The sequence below is a fragment of the Haliaeetus leucocephalus genome, unplaced genomic scaffold (assembly GCF_000737465.1).
Source record: "Haliaeetus leucocephalus isolate CR32 unplaced genomic scaffold, Haliaeetus_leucocephalus-4.0 Scaffold351, whole genome shotgun sequence".
In the NCBI taxonomy this organism is placed as follows: Eukaryota; Metazoa; Chordata; class Aves; order Accipitriformes; family Accipitridae; genus Haliaeetus; species Haliaeetus leucocephalus.
In genome coordinates, this window is record NW_010972787.1 from 1622133 (window position 1) to 1634317 (window position 12185).

A 12185-nucleotide genomic window follows, 5' to 3' on the forward strand; every position below is an offset into this window, starting at 1 on the left:
TCACACTATAACTTGTGTGTCTGGTGTTATAGCAGAAATCTTGAGGAACTTGGATTTTACTCATATCTTTTTGTTCAAGATGTTGGGACTGTCAGCTGTTTGTCTTAGGCAGTGCTTACACTCATGAAACCCAAGTCCCCAGGGGAGGTAGGCTGGCCAAACCCTCAGGATTTTAGTGTTGATAATGGAAAGATTAGACAACCAGTGCCTTTTGTATTACTCATCCGCAATGTAGTGTCAGTCAAAGACCACTTCTTGGTCACATCTACAAAGCCAGCATGGATGCTACTGCTCTATTGATTCAGGATTTACATTGTGCACTGTGAAGTCCAAGTTGTTTGAGCTCAGAATCTGTTTTGCCAAAGGAGAATACCTTTCTCTCTATTTCAAAGAAAGTCTTACTATTCCAGTCAAAACCATAGCATTATAATAAAAAGTTATATCCTAGGTATGCAGAGAGTACCAAGGACCAATTTAAAATACATCCTATAAAAATAAAGGCTTTTTGTTTTCCCTTTGTCCGAAGTGACAAGATCTTGAAGCAACCGAATGTTCCCTGGTCAGGTGGATTAAGTTACCTATTACAAAGATATGAAAAAAGTATCGGACAAATCTGAAGAATTTTGCTCATGATGTTGCAGAAAGAAAAGCCTGTACTTCCATTTTAGAAGTCTTTGGGGTTGTAACAATCTTATGTCAGCATCTGAAGGTCTATAAAGGGGGATTTTCTGTCTTCTGTATAGGCCTCCTTCAGCAAGAAGCCCTGCAGTCAGTGATCTATAAAACCCCCCATGTTTTTCAGGTATTTAGCCTTAAGGGCTGGAATTTTGGACTTGTTGTTTCCCCTTAGTGTTCACTGCTCATTATTTTCCATGAGTCACAGAGATGTGGGAGATGTTTGACTGTAGAATGAAAAATATCTTACATGATAACTTTTTGTAATGCAACAGCACTGTCTTCTTCAATTTAACTCGCTATAGTTTAGCAGCCAAGAAAAATTTCAGCTTTGTCCATTCCTTTTTGTAGACTATTTAGCCAGGTGCACAGAGCTTACCTGATGGGTAGTAGAGTACTTCTACTAATCAATCGTTTTGAAAGGTTGATGCAGTGTTGAATGGCTCTTCTAAGGCACAGCTGAAGAGGAGGATACATTGTGGTGCTGAGCTCTGTCTGGAATTGTAAAGAAGCAAAAAGAATCTGATGCCCTGTACAGTAAAGAGAGATACAGCCAGCAGGAAAAAATACTGGCAAGAAATTTTCAATGCTTTAACGGGTACTTCTAAGTAAGAGCTTGCACACACTGGTATCTTCAGGATTATTATTTCCTTCAGAGCAGTATATTTAACATCCAAACTAGTTGCACTGTAAGGGTGATGGCTTGATTTGGTACTTTCCATCTGTGCTGCCTGTTTTGTGTGTTAGTAATTTTCTTTATTCTGTTGTTAAAGAATCAGATATATAAAAAAACCCAAACCAGTTTAAAACACAATTACCTACCATATCTTATTTGTACGATAGTCTGTAATTGTCTTGTTTTGACATTGGTAGCAAATTTAAGTTGTTAGAAAAGCTTGTAGTATTGCAAGTTAAAATTCTTCCTTTTGTTTTGGAAGATGCTGTCTGCTGCAGCTTCCACTTGCATTCTTGTGCTTTTAGTGATTTTAAAATAGTATCTCAGTTTCACACATATGAAATTGTACCCTAACGGGCAACAGCACAAGTCACTTAATTGAAGTTACTGAGTACATTATAATTATAATAGTTTTATATTCTGTATGCCAGAGGAACTGCAGCATGTATGTTACATATTGAGTTTTATAACTTACCAGAAGTACAGAAGTCTACATGTGTTAGACTATAAGCCCAAGCAGAGTGGGCACTTGGAAGACTTGAGTTCCAGTCTTGGTGGTACTGTGATATTTGGGAGATCATAAAAACAGGTGTAGTACCTTAGATTAAAGGTCTGTGTAGGTGTTGTCTCGTCCCTCCAGTGTTTAATATAGACTTCATCTTCTCATGCTGTTCTCTTCTGTAAAATTAGCACAATTACAGGGATATATGGTATAAGATTTAGGCATCAGCTGAATAGACAGTAGATATGAGGTAGTTGAAATACATTATATTCTCAAAATAGCCTATGTAATAGCTGCAGTATTCATCTTTTAATGCATTTAATACATTAGAATGTCTTTTCTAATTTGCTTAAGGGATGATCAGATTATTGATGAATATAGCGCTCATTATGGCAACCTTGAAATTATGACTGCATAGCAAATGCAAAAAAAAAAAATCCCCAAACCCACCTCATGTGAAAAGAAAAAATAAAAGATTCATTGCATACAAATCCTACACAAATTTCATATGTAAACTCCTGTCATTGCATAATTATTCTCAGTGCTGATCATTGCTTACTTTATAGTTCATATTTTTTAAGAAACTATTCAGTTCTTACATCATCTTGTGCCTATTAGTGTTCTTAAAAATTAATGAGTTGTCTTAAGTGGTTTGTTGTATTAATATGAATGAAAGTAGTAATAGAAATCAATAGAAAGTTGATCTTTAAAGATAGGTACTGTTTTCGTGGACAGTGTTGTCTAGTTTAAAATTTCTGCTTGTCATTGTCTGGATATCTGGCATTCTGAGGATGTGTAACTAAGCAATGTAATTTCAAGTCAACACTTTTGCATGGATCTATATGAAAAGAAAATTACAGGGTTTTTTCTGACTGTTTATTCAGGGATTTGATAAGCACAGATTCAAGTGTAGTGTTTTGAAAAAGATGCAGACATCACATGAAACCGTAGAGTTGTGCAGGAAAGGTATTAAGGTAAAAATGTCTTGAAATACAGTCTATTATGCAACCTGAATTTGTCTGAAGCCCCAGTTGTTAGCTGTTGTTGTATTAATTTAATTTTCAACATTTAACTGTGATATCTCTCTGTAAAAATTACTTTGTTCCTAATGTTTAAAATCTGTTTCCAGGCTGCAAGCTGCTATATAAACAAGACTTTGCAAGACGGTTAGGACTGAGATGTGTTACTTGTAATTACTGCTCACAGCTGTGCAAAAAGGGAGCAACTAAGGAACTTGATGGTGTAGTGAGAGATTTCTGCAGTGAAGAGTGCTGTAAAAAATTTCAGGACTGGTACTACAAGGCAAGTAACTCAGAATTTTTGACGAGAGCTCCACAGTTAAAAACCCCCAAAATGCACATGTGAGGATATCTCAAGGACTGTGCAGCAAATATGGCTTACTTCAGCAAAGCATTTGCTACACAATAAGCAAATGTATTAATTTCATCATTTGAGTTTTCTTAAAGCAGCATTTCTACCATCTGATTTTATTAATTCATTTGGCAAGGAAGTCTTGAGTTACAGAAAAACAAGAAACTGTATATTTGTTACTTTACAATTCCAATTTTTTCTCTTCAACTGATACCATACTTTTCTTGTCAAAACTTCTTAAATGTGTATTCAGAATGTTGAAACACTGTTAATAGCAGCTGGATGATACCTTGAGTTGACTGATGATAAACTAGGTTAGAGGAGTTTTTCTTGTTCCTGCTTTTGCCTCCTTTTTTGCCTTTTCCCTTCTCCCACAGTTTGAACTGCAGAGGCTTTGATTGTTCAGTATTTCCCAGTGGAAAGGATGCCAAAGGGAAAAGCAAGACCAAATGGATTTCTAATAAAAGTTTAAATCAAACAGATGGCATCTATTTCTAAATCTCTGGAAGCTTAACTACCTTGTGAAGCACAACCAGCAAAGAGTTCATGTTAAGAGGTTTTTTGTCTTAATTTTTTGAAAGAAATAAAGGTGAAATCGGACTGGGTTTAACCTGTGATTAGTGCCATGGATAAAATATTTGATCTCTGGTATGAACATCCTGGAAAGCTACACTGATAATACCAAAACATGAACTACACTTGTGGATGCAATTGCAAAAAAAGACAGTAGAAAATTCATCACCTTACCAAAACTCTGTACGCAGCCTGGAAGGCAATAAAAAGTTAGAGGGCTAGATACAAATCCTGTAATTCAAGATGATCTACCTACCATAAAAGAACTGAATCTGAAGATGTATCTGGTATTTTGGAATGGCTGGTTCCAGAAATGTTGCAGCCAAACATTAAACCTTTATTTTGAATAATGTATGTAGGGTCCTGTAGACATTCCTGAAAGAAAACTACTGAAGACCAGGATGTGTTTCTTCTGTCTCGTGTGAAAATAGGGTGATGAAGCTTGGCTGCAAAGTTCTTAAACTTACTAAAATGTTAGCTTCATACAATAATATTTAATCTATATGCCTTAAAACTTGGGGTATGGGGTGAAATTTATCCCTGCATAAAAAGTGCCTTCTAATAGAGAAGTTAATAAAGCTTTAGTGTGCTTTAGAAATCTCTTGGTGATTCAGCAAAGAATATAGTATGGGGGTGTGCCTACCAAACTAGTTTCATGTACATAAACTTCTGTGGAAACTTGTACTCTGATTGAGGTTTGAGAACCACTTGAAAACTCTGACTTCAGGTTATCCTTCTGATCTGTGGGGTAAGGCAGTAACTTAATTGGCCCATTAAGTCTGCTTAAGAAATGCTGTTGGTACTGTGGTACAGGAAAGTTAGACATGATGCCATGAAAAGGCAATTTAATCTAAATAGACTTGCTGGTAACTAGTGACTTTTGATGATACTGAAGTGTTAGGTATTTTTACTTTTCGAATCTTACGCTTGCTAGTGAAACAAGTGTTACATGATGTTGAATTGTTGTAATTTTTATCAAATCTTTTATCAAGTCTTAAAGCCTTTGCCTGATTTAGTTCTGGTTATAAAAGTTTGGGATTTATTACATGGGGAGGACTTGTAATAGGTTTTGGAAAATTGTGTGTTTTGCTGCAATTGTCTTTTTTTTTTTCTTTTTTTTTTCTTCTTTACATCTTTGCTGGTAACTTCTCCCTCTTTTATGAAAGTCACTCCAGATATCTTAGATTTGGTAGTGCATTGTTAGCTGATGTTCTTACCTAGTCATAAATAGATAATGATCAAAATATAGGAAGACAGAATAGGTACGGACCCCTCCCTGAATTTGTACTCCATTTGCTGTTTTGTCTGTTAGCTTCTTAAAAGAATAGTTACATATGTATGAGCTTTGTCTCATTTATGCAATGTCCAGTGTTATTTTGGAGTTTCAATGAATTTATATATAAAGAGAAATAAGTAGTGATAACCTAGTAATGTTTTAACACCAGCATTGTGTTCATTAAACAAGTGTTTGTTTCCATCTTCTTTGTCTACTTTTTTTTATGGACACATCTTTCTCATGTAGTATTATCTGGAAAACATCTTAACTTTTAAAAATAATTAAGTATTATGGGAGAACTTCCCTCAATGCCAAAATTTTCTTCTCAAAAGCCAGAAGAAGGTAGCCGTGGTAGAAGCACAACAGACTGTTATTCAGAAGTATTAGAAGCACATCAGACTTACCTAGAAGTGTTATTCAAACCTAATATGAGGGATTGGAATGTAAAAGAATAGTTCAGTCCTAATCCTCTGTTGGGTGACAGCTACAGTTACCAGTTGGTGCCAAGTTCTGATGAAATTTCTACTGTATGGTGTCCACGCACCTCTAAGACAAAAGGTAAAATTTTTGGTGTCTTGAGGTTAGCTCCCTAAGTTATTAGAGCTCCTCCTGTAAACTTCAATTGCGTGCCATGGTTTGGATGTTAATCTGAAAAATGCCTGGGAAATTTCAGTATAAATGTTTTAGTAGCCTCATGTTTGATGACAGTTTCAATCATTTGATGTTACTTACATTAGAGCATTGAAAATACCTTGAGAAAGAATATACAGTTCTGGGAACAGCACAGAAATCTGTTTCTTTAAATATACATTGTGAAACGTTGCTGAAAATACTACAGCTGAAATGTGCTTACAGGTCCTTCCAGCCTACAGTAGAGTATTGATGGGACTGAGCATGTACGGTGATGACTGTGTATTCAGTGGAAGTCAGGCGTCTTCAGCAAAGACTAAGTAGGGAGTGGGGAATTACAGTCCAAGGCACAGAAAAATTATTGTGGCCGGTGAGCTCAGGTAGCAATGATTGTCAGCAGTGGTAAAATTTGAAACAATGGAGCCAGCATTAATCTGAATGGTAAAAGCAGCAAGACGACCTTGTGGAATTTCTCTTGTCTGAATTTAGCCATTGTGTAGTTAGGCATCTCAATTTCAAGTAGGTACTGTTTCAGAACAGTTGATATCCTTTCTCTTATAATCAGTCCCTCTCTGGAAACATCTCTTACTTTGTCTTCATTGCAGACTGAACTCAGAATAGACAGCTAAGATTAGGTCAAATTGATGTTAGTCCAAACACTTAGGAACAGGTCATGGGAGGATTAAAAATGTAAATAAAAACCCCACAAGTGAAAACTTTGTTTTTAAGCCAAGTTGGGGGCAAACATTAGTGATTTATACTAATCGCCATGCCCATTTGAACATGTTGAAGTTGGACCTGGGTAAAGAATTAGACCAAAATGCAGTCATGAGTGGCAAAGGAGTTATGTGCAACTGGAGCACAGAAAGTATAGATGGACTTTTTGGAAACACAGAGGTAGAGCAGACTTGAAGGCAGGTATTTTGGAGATTCAATTAACATATAGTGCCAGTATGCCAAATGAAAACAAATGGAAAGGGGAAGGACAGAAAAAACAGAAAATCATGAATTCACACTTCCACTTTAAGTTAATTTCATGGTCAGGGAAATGGGGAGAGCAAATGGGTAGTAGGAAACTTCAGTGCATGGAAGGGTGTATAGTATTGACTGCAAGCATGGTTGTGGAAATGGTAGAATTACAGTGTAGCAAATGTAGTGAAGTAAGCATCCTTACAAAGGAATCTTGGGCTTGCTAAGGAATGGTAATTTCCCTGTGGAAGCAAACCAGGATTTTTTCACCTGAATACTTCAGTAGCAGCCCAGGAGAGACAATAATACACATACTCAAAAGCCTAAACAAAAAAGCAGAACCACAAGAGGGAGAAAACAGTTGCAGGAAGGCTGTGGCTGCTGCATTTGACAGGATTTGTCACCTCTCTTTTTCTTTGAAGGAGAGAGAAAATTGAGCAGAAAGTGGTGCTTTGATAGTCAAGCAGTGTGCAGCAGGTCAGAATAGGTGGGCTTTTCTGTACATGGGTCAGCTGTCATTCTTAATCAGTGTTGGGTGGGCTTGAGATGTAAAATTAGAGTGAATTGTACATAATTTTTTTTTTTCTACTGGTATTTCAGCCTTTTGGTGGTTTTGGAAGATGCATTTGCATTAAAGGTGTGAATTCACAGTTTCCCTGAACTGATAAATCTAGTCTATTTTGGCAATACTCCACACTTCATCATCTTCCCCAGTCCCTTCCAAGAATACAACTTACTTGCTCTTTTGTCCCACTGAGAACATCTCTGCTGCAAAATGAACTGTGGATCAGCATCAGCAGAAAGTTAAAGTGACAAATGTAACCAGAATTGAGAGAGGATGGGAGTAATGCAGTGCTGTAAGGTCCCTGACCTTGTGTACCCTGCAGGTGCATAAGCACTAGTGCTGACACCTGCACAGAGGAGGGGGGAAAAGAAGTACTTGCCCTTGCAGGGGCACCTGGCACTGGGTGTGAGGTGATCCTGAAGCCACAGCTATAATTGCTCCCAATTTAAAGCTGGTTATACTGTTAGAATCGAGTCTCTCGATATATCATCTTAAATATTTGAAAATTACAAGCGAGAGCTGAATTAAGAACATTGCCGGAGGATGATGCCAGAATGTTCAAGTACAGAGAAGGAACTCAACATTTAATTACTTTTTAAATTTTAACTAATTGGCCTGTTCATACTTTATTGGAGTTGTGAGAACTACAGTTGGACTATTTTTTTATTTTTTATTTTTAGCCATCAGAGCCTTGTGCATAACTGCAATGTTGTGTATGGTTTTACGTATTAATGTTTTATGTTGCATATTATCATGACTTCCCTTTTCCTCTCCTAGTTATATTAGTAGGTTGACTTATTTTCGATTCCTGAGCATCCGTAAAGCTTTTATTTATTTTAAGGACTGCTTCAGGATGGAGGTTGCAAGCAATATCAAGGGGAGCAGTAGTGGAAACAATTCTTTGCTTACTTGAAGATCTGAAATGGGCTACCACTGTTCAGATAATAAATTATAGCATGGCTAATTAAATTCGGTGGAATCTATTTTGGAGGAAAACAATGTCTCGTAGTGATGCCTCATGAAATTATCATGTAGGCTGGTGAAAGGTACATTACTTATATGTTTAGCTAGGGATAGAGAAGAACAAAGTTTTGAGTTTCAAGTTATGTGCTAACTAGATTTTGTGGAAACCTCTTTAGTTTGAGAGCTATTGTTATTTCTAAATCATAGAGAAACTTTGATGAACTAAATAATTAGAATCTAAAATTGTCAAACTACTAAAATAGTGAAAGTATAAAAGTTATTTACACTAAAGGGCTCTGATTTGATACCTAGTGAAGTGATTCTGTTTGTGACTTAAAAAAAAAACACCAAAATTTGGGAGGGGGGGAAACGAACTCGTCCTTGGTTCCAGAGAGTCGTTTAGGAGTCTCAGTCACTTTCTGCTCTTGTTTTGCAGAATGCTTCAGTGGAATTAATTAAAATTGATGCATAAAATTTGTTGTTTGCTGACTGTCTAGAAGTGAGCAATTTTTAAAGACTTGGTAAAGACTTAGTGAAACAAAGCAGATTCATTCTGGGTGTTGATATCCAGCAAACAACTGAAAATAAAGTGACAGCTGTGCCTATGTATACAGGTTAGATGGCAGAGTAACTATCATAGAGCTTACATGAGCAAGACTTAACTGTGTAGCAGTAATGATTCTTCAGTACTCTTAAAAACGTAACCTTTTAAAATGTAGAAATAATTTTTTTCCAAGGCTTGTTTAAAAATGTCAAAATCTTCCTTTGCATTAAGGCTGCACGATGTGACTGTTGTAAGTCTCAAGGAACTCTCAAAGAGAAAGTGCAGTGGCGTGGTGAAATGAAACACTTCTGTGACCAGCACTGTTTGCTCCGTTTCTACTGTCAACAAAACGAACCAAATCTGGCAACCCAAAAAGGACCCGAGAACTTACACTATGGTATGTGCTGCTTTATGGCTGCTGAACAGCAAACAAGATGCTTCCTTTAAATGAAAAATTTAAACCTGCATGAATTATTTATTTGTTGTAATAAACCATGCTAGAGGTTACCCTTTTTTTTTTATTTTATCATCAGAGGCAGCATTGAGCTGCTTGCTATTTTTTATCTTAGCTCTTTATTTTATTGCTTTTTCAAGAGCTGAAACATTGTCAGGTAATCAAACAGTTTTGTAATGACTTTTTAAAAAACAAGTTGTCTTTTTAGGTTAAGCATAATTTTAGTGCTGTACCTTCATGGGGACAGAAAATGCTTTCCTGTTTCATTGTGCTCTGGTTTGTCATTACTTGCTCTGTGGAAACACTTCTTTTCAAAATGTGTTTTGGTCATAGAGAGCAGAGAAATACACTAGGAATGAAAAAAGTAAATTAAATGGAATTAAAAGGAAATAAATGAAATGGAAAGTAAATGAGAATGGAATTAAAGTATCTAGATAAGAGGAATGCATTGGTTTGGGGATATTTTTTTCTGTTGGCCATAGGTACAGTGTAAATTTGCTGATGGGGGCTGAATGCATGTTTACGTGGTTTAAACGGCAAAGTTCAAATAAATCAGCTTTTTAATTAATTTCATCATAGCAACACAACTTCTTTGCAGGGCCATTTTCATATTTGAATGTTTTGGTATTTACTTTTCTGAATGAGGCTATATTCACATCTGGATGGAGCATTGATTTAGCATTTGCCTTTGTGTAAGGTTCAGTGCCGGAGTAGCAAGGTGCCTATGAATGAGAAGTCTCACGTGCAGTTCTTACCTGCAATACAGTACTATCAGTGCTGTTAATTTAGATGTTGTCTGAGTTGCTTACTGAAATTTGCTTTGATTCTGAAAAAGGGAAAAAAAATTCTAAAAATGTCTTCTTACATTTTTAGATCAGGGCTGTCAAACCCCCCGAACAAAAATAACAGTAAGTACATATATTTAACGTGTATGAAACACAATTAAATGTATTTAAAATGTGATATCTTCGTGGCTTGAAGGGATGCTCTTAGAAAAACAAAAAAATTAGTATCTTTGAATGATACTAAGCTAAATTTGTGGAGGTTTTGAGTCCTTTCCACATCAGTAGTTGAAATTAAATTTTTAAATGGTCTTTTTCTGTGTTTTCGATGTCTTCTGGGAAACCAAATCATCAGCCATGTAGATTACATCTATAGTGCATAAAAGTGTTGCTTAAAAGTTAATACACAAACTATGTGTATCTTATTCACATGTTTAGACTGATTAGGTGTATTTATTGAGTGTAGAAAAGGAAGAGAATTTCACTGGTCGATTAGAATATTAAGGTTGTATCTCAGCTTTGAAAGCCTGAAAATAAGGCTTCAGATTCTAAATTATAATTCCCAAGAGTAGAATAATTGGTGCTTAAGGTCTGATTGACTTTGCTGCAGGTGACAGAGTAGGGAAGAGTAAGCTTTTGCAGGATCACTGTCTGGGAGGGTGGGGATCATCAGTGGAGCAGCAGCTTTCATTTTGAGTTTCAGTTTTTGTCAGCTTGTCAGAAGTATTAATAATGATTTTTTCTTTTAGCTTAGTGTATTTTGTTTGAAACTTAGTTTTGTTTTGATTTGTTTGTCACATGGAAGATCTCGGAACTGCCTGTTCTTCCATGAAAAAATTGACTCACCTTTTCAATGCAAATTGGCTTCTGTAAGGTAAATCTTAGATTGAAGTGAAAGTATTTTGATGGCATTATAAAATGAATGAAAATATTAATGAAAAACACAGAAAATAAGATTGCTTAGGTAACTAGAGACATCAGACAAGCTAAACTGTCATGTTAAAAACATCTACTATTTTATGTTTAATGATGTTAATTCGGTCCATAAAGTTTTAAAGATCATGTAACAGCTATGTGTGATACAATATTTTTTATATATATATTTTAGAAAGTGTATGCCTGTTAAATAAAGTCTACTGCTGTTCTTATGACTTGACTTTCTTTCCATATTTAAAAGCATATGTGGGGCTAGTCTTACTACCTATGAACAAATAAAAGTGACAGTCTGTTTCTTAAATCGGGTTCTAAAACAGGTGCTAGGGGACAAAAACCATGTCTGGAACAAGAGGGTTTTTACCTGTTGACTGTAAGGATGCAGTTTGAGCATTATGTGGTGTTCCCAAGTATTTGCTGTCACTATTGCAGAGCCAGCAGGGGGAGCTCGAAGTTCATAGTTTAGATAATAAAAAATTGTTTCGAGATGTTTTATTTCGAAATACAAGTTAAAAAAAAAGTGATCTTTGGATTATAGCATAGTTCAACAAGGTTAGACCTTGAGCCAAAAGTTTGTTATGCTTCTTATAGTGAATTCTTTTTACAGCTAAAATTATTTTCTGAGTTGTAAAATTGCACTTTCATTTAAACAAGAATGTGAAAAAGAATATCTTAAGAATATCTTAAATTAAAAAAAAAAAAGAAGAGAAAAGGAAAATGAGCCAGAAGTTGTTAATCAAAGTGCTAGCCCCGATTGAGCAAAATACAACTATGTTACATTCCTGGCAGTGGCAGCTCATTACTAGAAATGTAGAATAGCTTGCAGTTAAAGAATAATGGTCGGTGCTGTTGTGTTGTGCTGTTGTGAGCTTTCTCTTCAGTATGTCATGTATGAAGTGTATCAACTGATACATTAAATCAAGAACTTTGTGTTGAAATCAGTGTGGTGCAACAGCATGTTCTCTTCTATTTGCTTGTCTGTAGGGCTCAGCACCACCACCTTCTCCAACACCTAACAGAGAAATGAAGAACAAGGCAGTTCTTTGCAAGCCTTTGACAATGACAAAAGCCACATACTGTAAACCTCATATGCAGACAAAATCTTGTCAGACAGGTAACTCTTGAACTGTACTGGAACTACTCATTTCTTTGTTGCAGATTTTTTTATCTGTTACTGTCTTGGAACATATTGGAAATATTCTGATTTTTTTCCCTAAATTGCAGGTGTAAGATATATTTAAGTACCTGGCAGTGTTTGCCTTTTTCTTTTTT

At 35.9% G+C, this 12185-nt stretch overlaps 1 protein-coding gene across 11 annotated transcripts in view; it reads left to right on the plus strand.

The window, feature by feature from the left end:
* ZMYM2 (zinc finger, MYM-type 2) overlaps positions 1 to 12185 on the plus strand; it is a 96536-nt gene that overhangs the window by 64285 nt on the left and 20066 nt on the right. For all 11 annotated transcript variants that reach the window (XM_010572616.1, XM_010572617.1, XM_010572615.1 and 8 more), the window contains 4 exons: positions 2983 to 3155; positions 8976 to 9141; positions 10072 to 10106; positions 11898 to 12027. In XM_010572616.1, coding sequence (XP_010570918.1) covers positions 2983 to 3155; positions 8976 to 9141; positions 10072 to 10106; positions 11898 to 12027 — 504 coding nt within the window. The remainder of the gene's footprint in view (positions 1 to 2982; positions 3156 to 8975; positions 9142 to 10071; positions 10107 to 11897; positions 12028 to 12185) is intronic.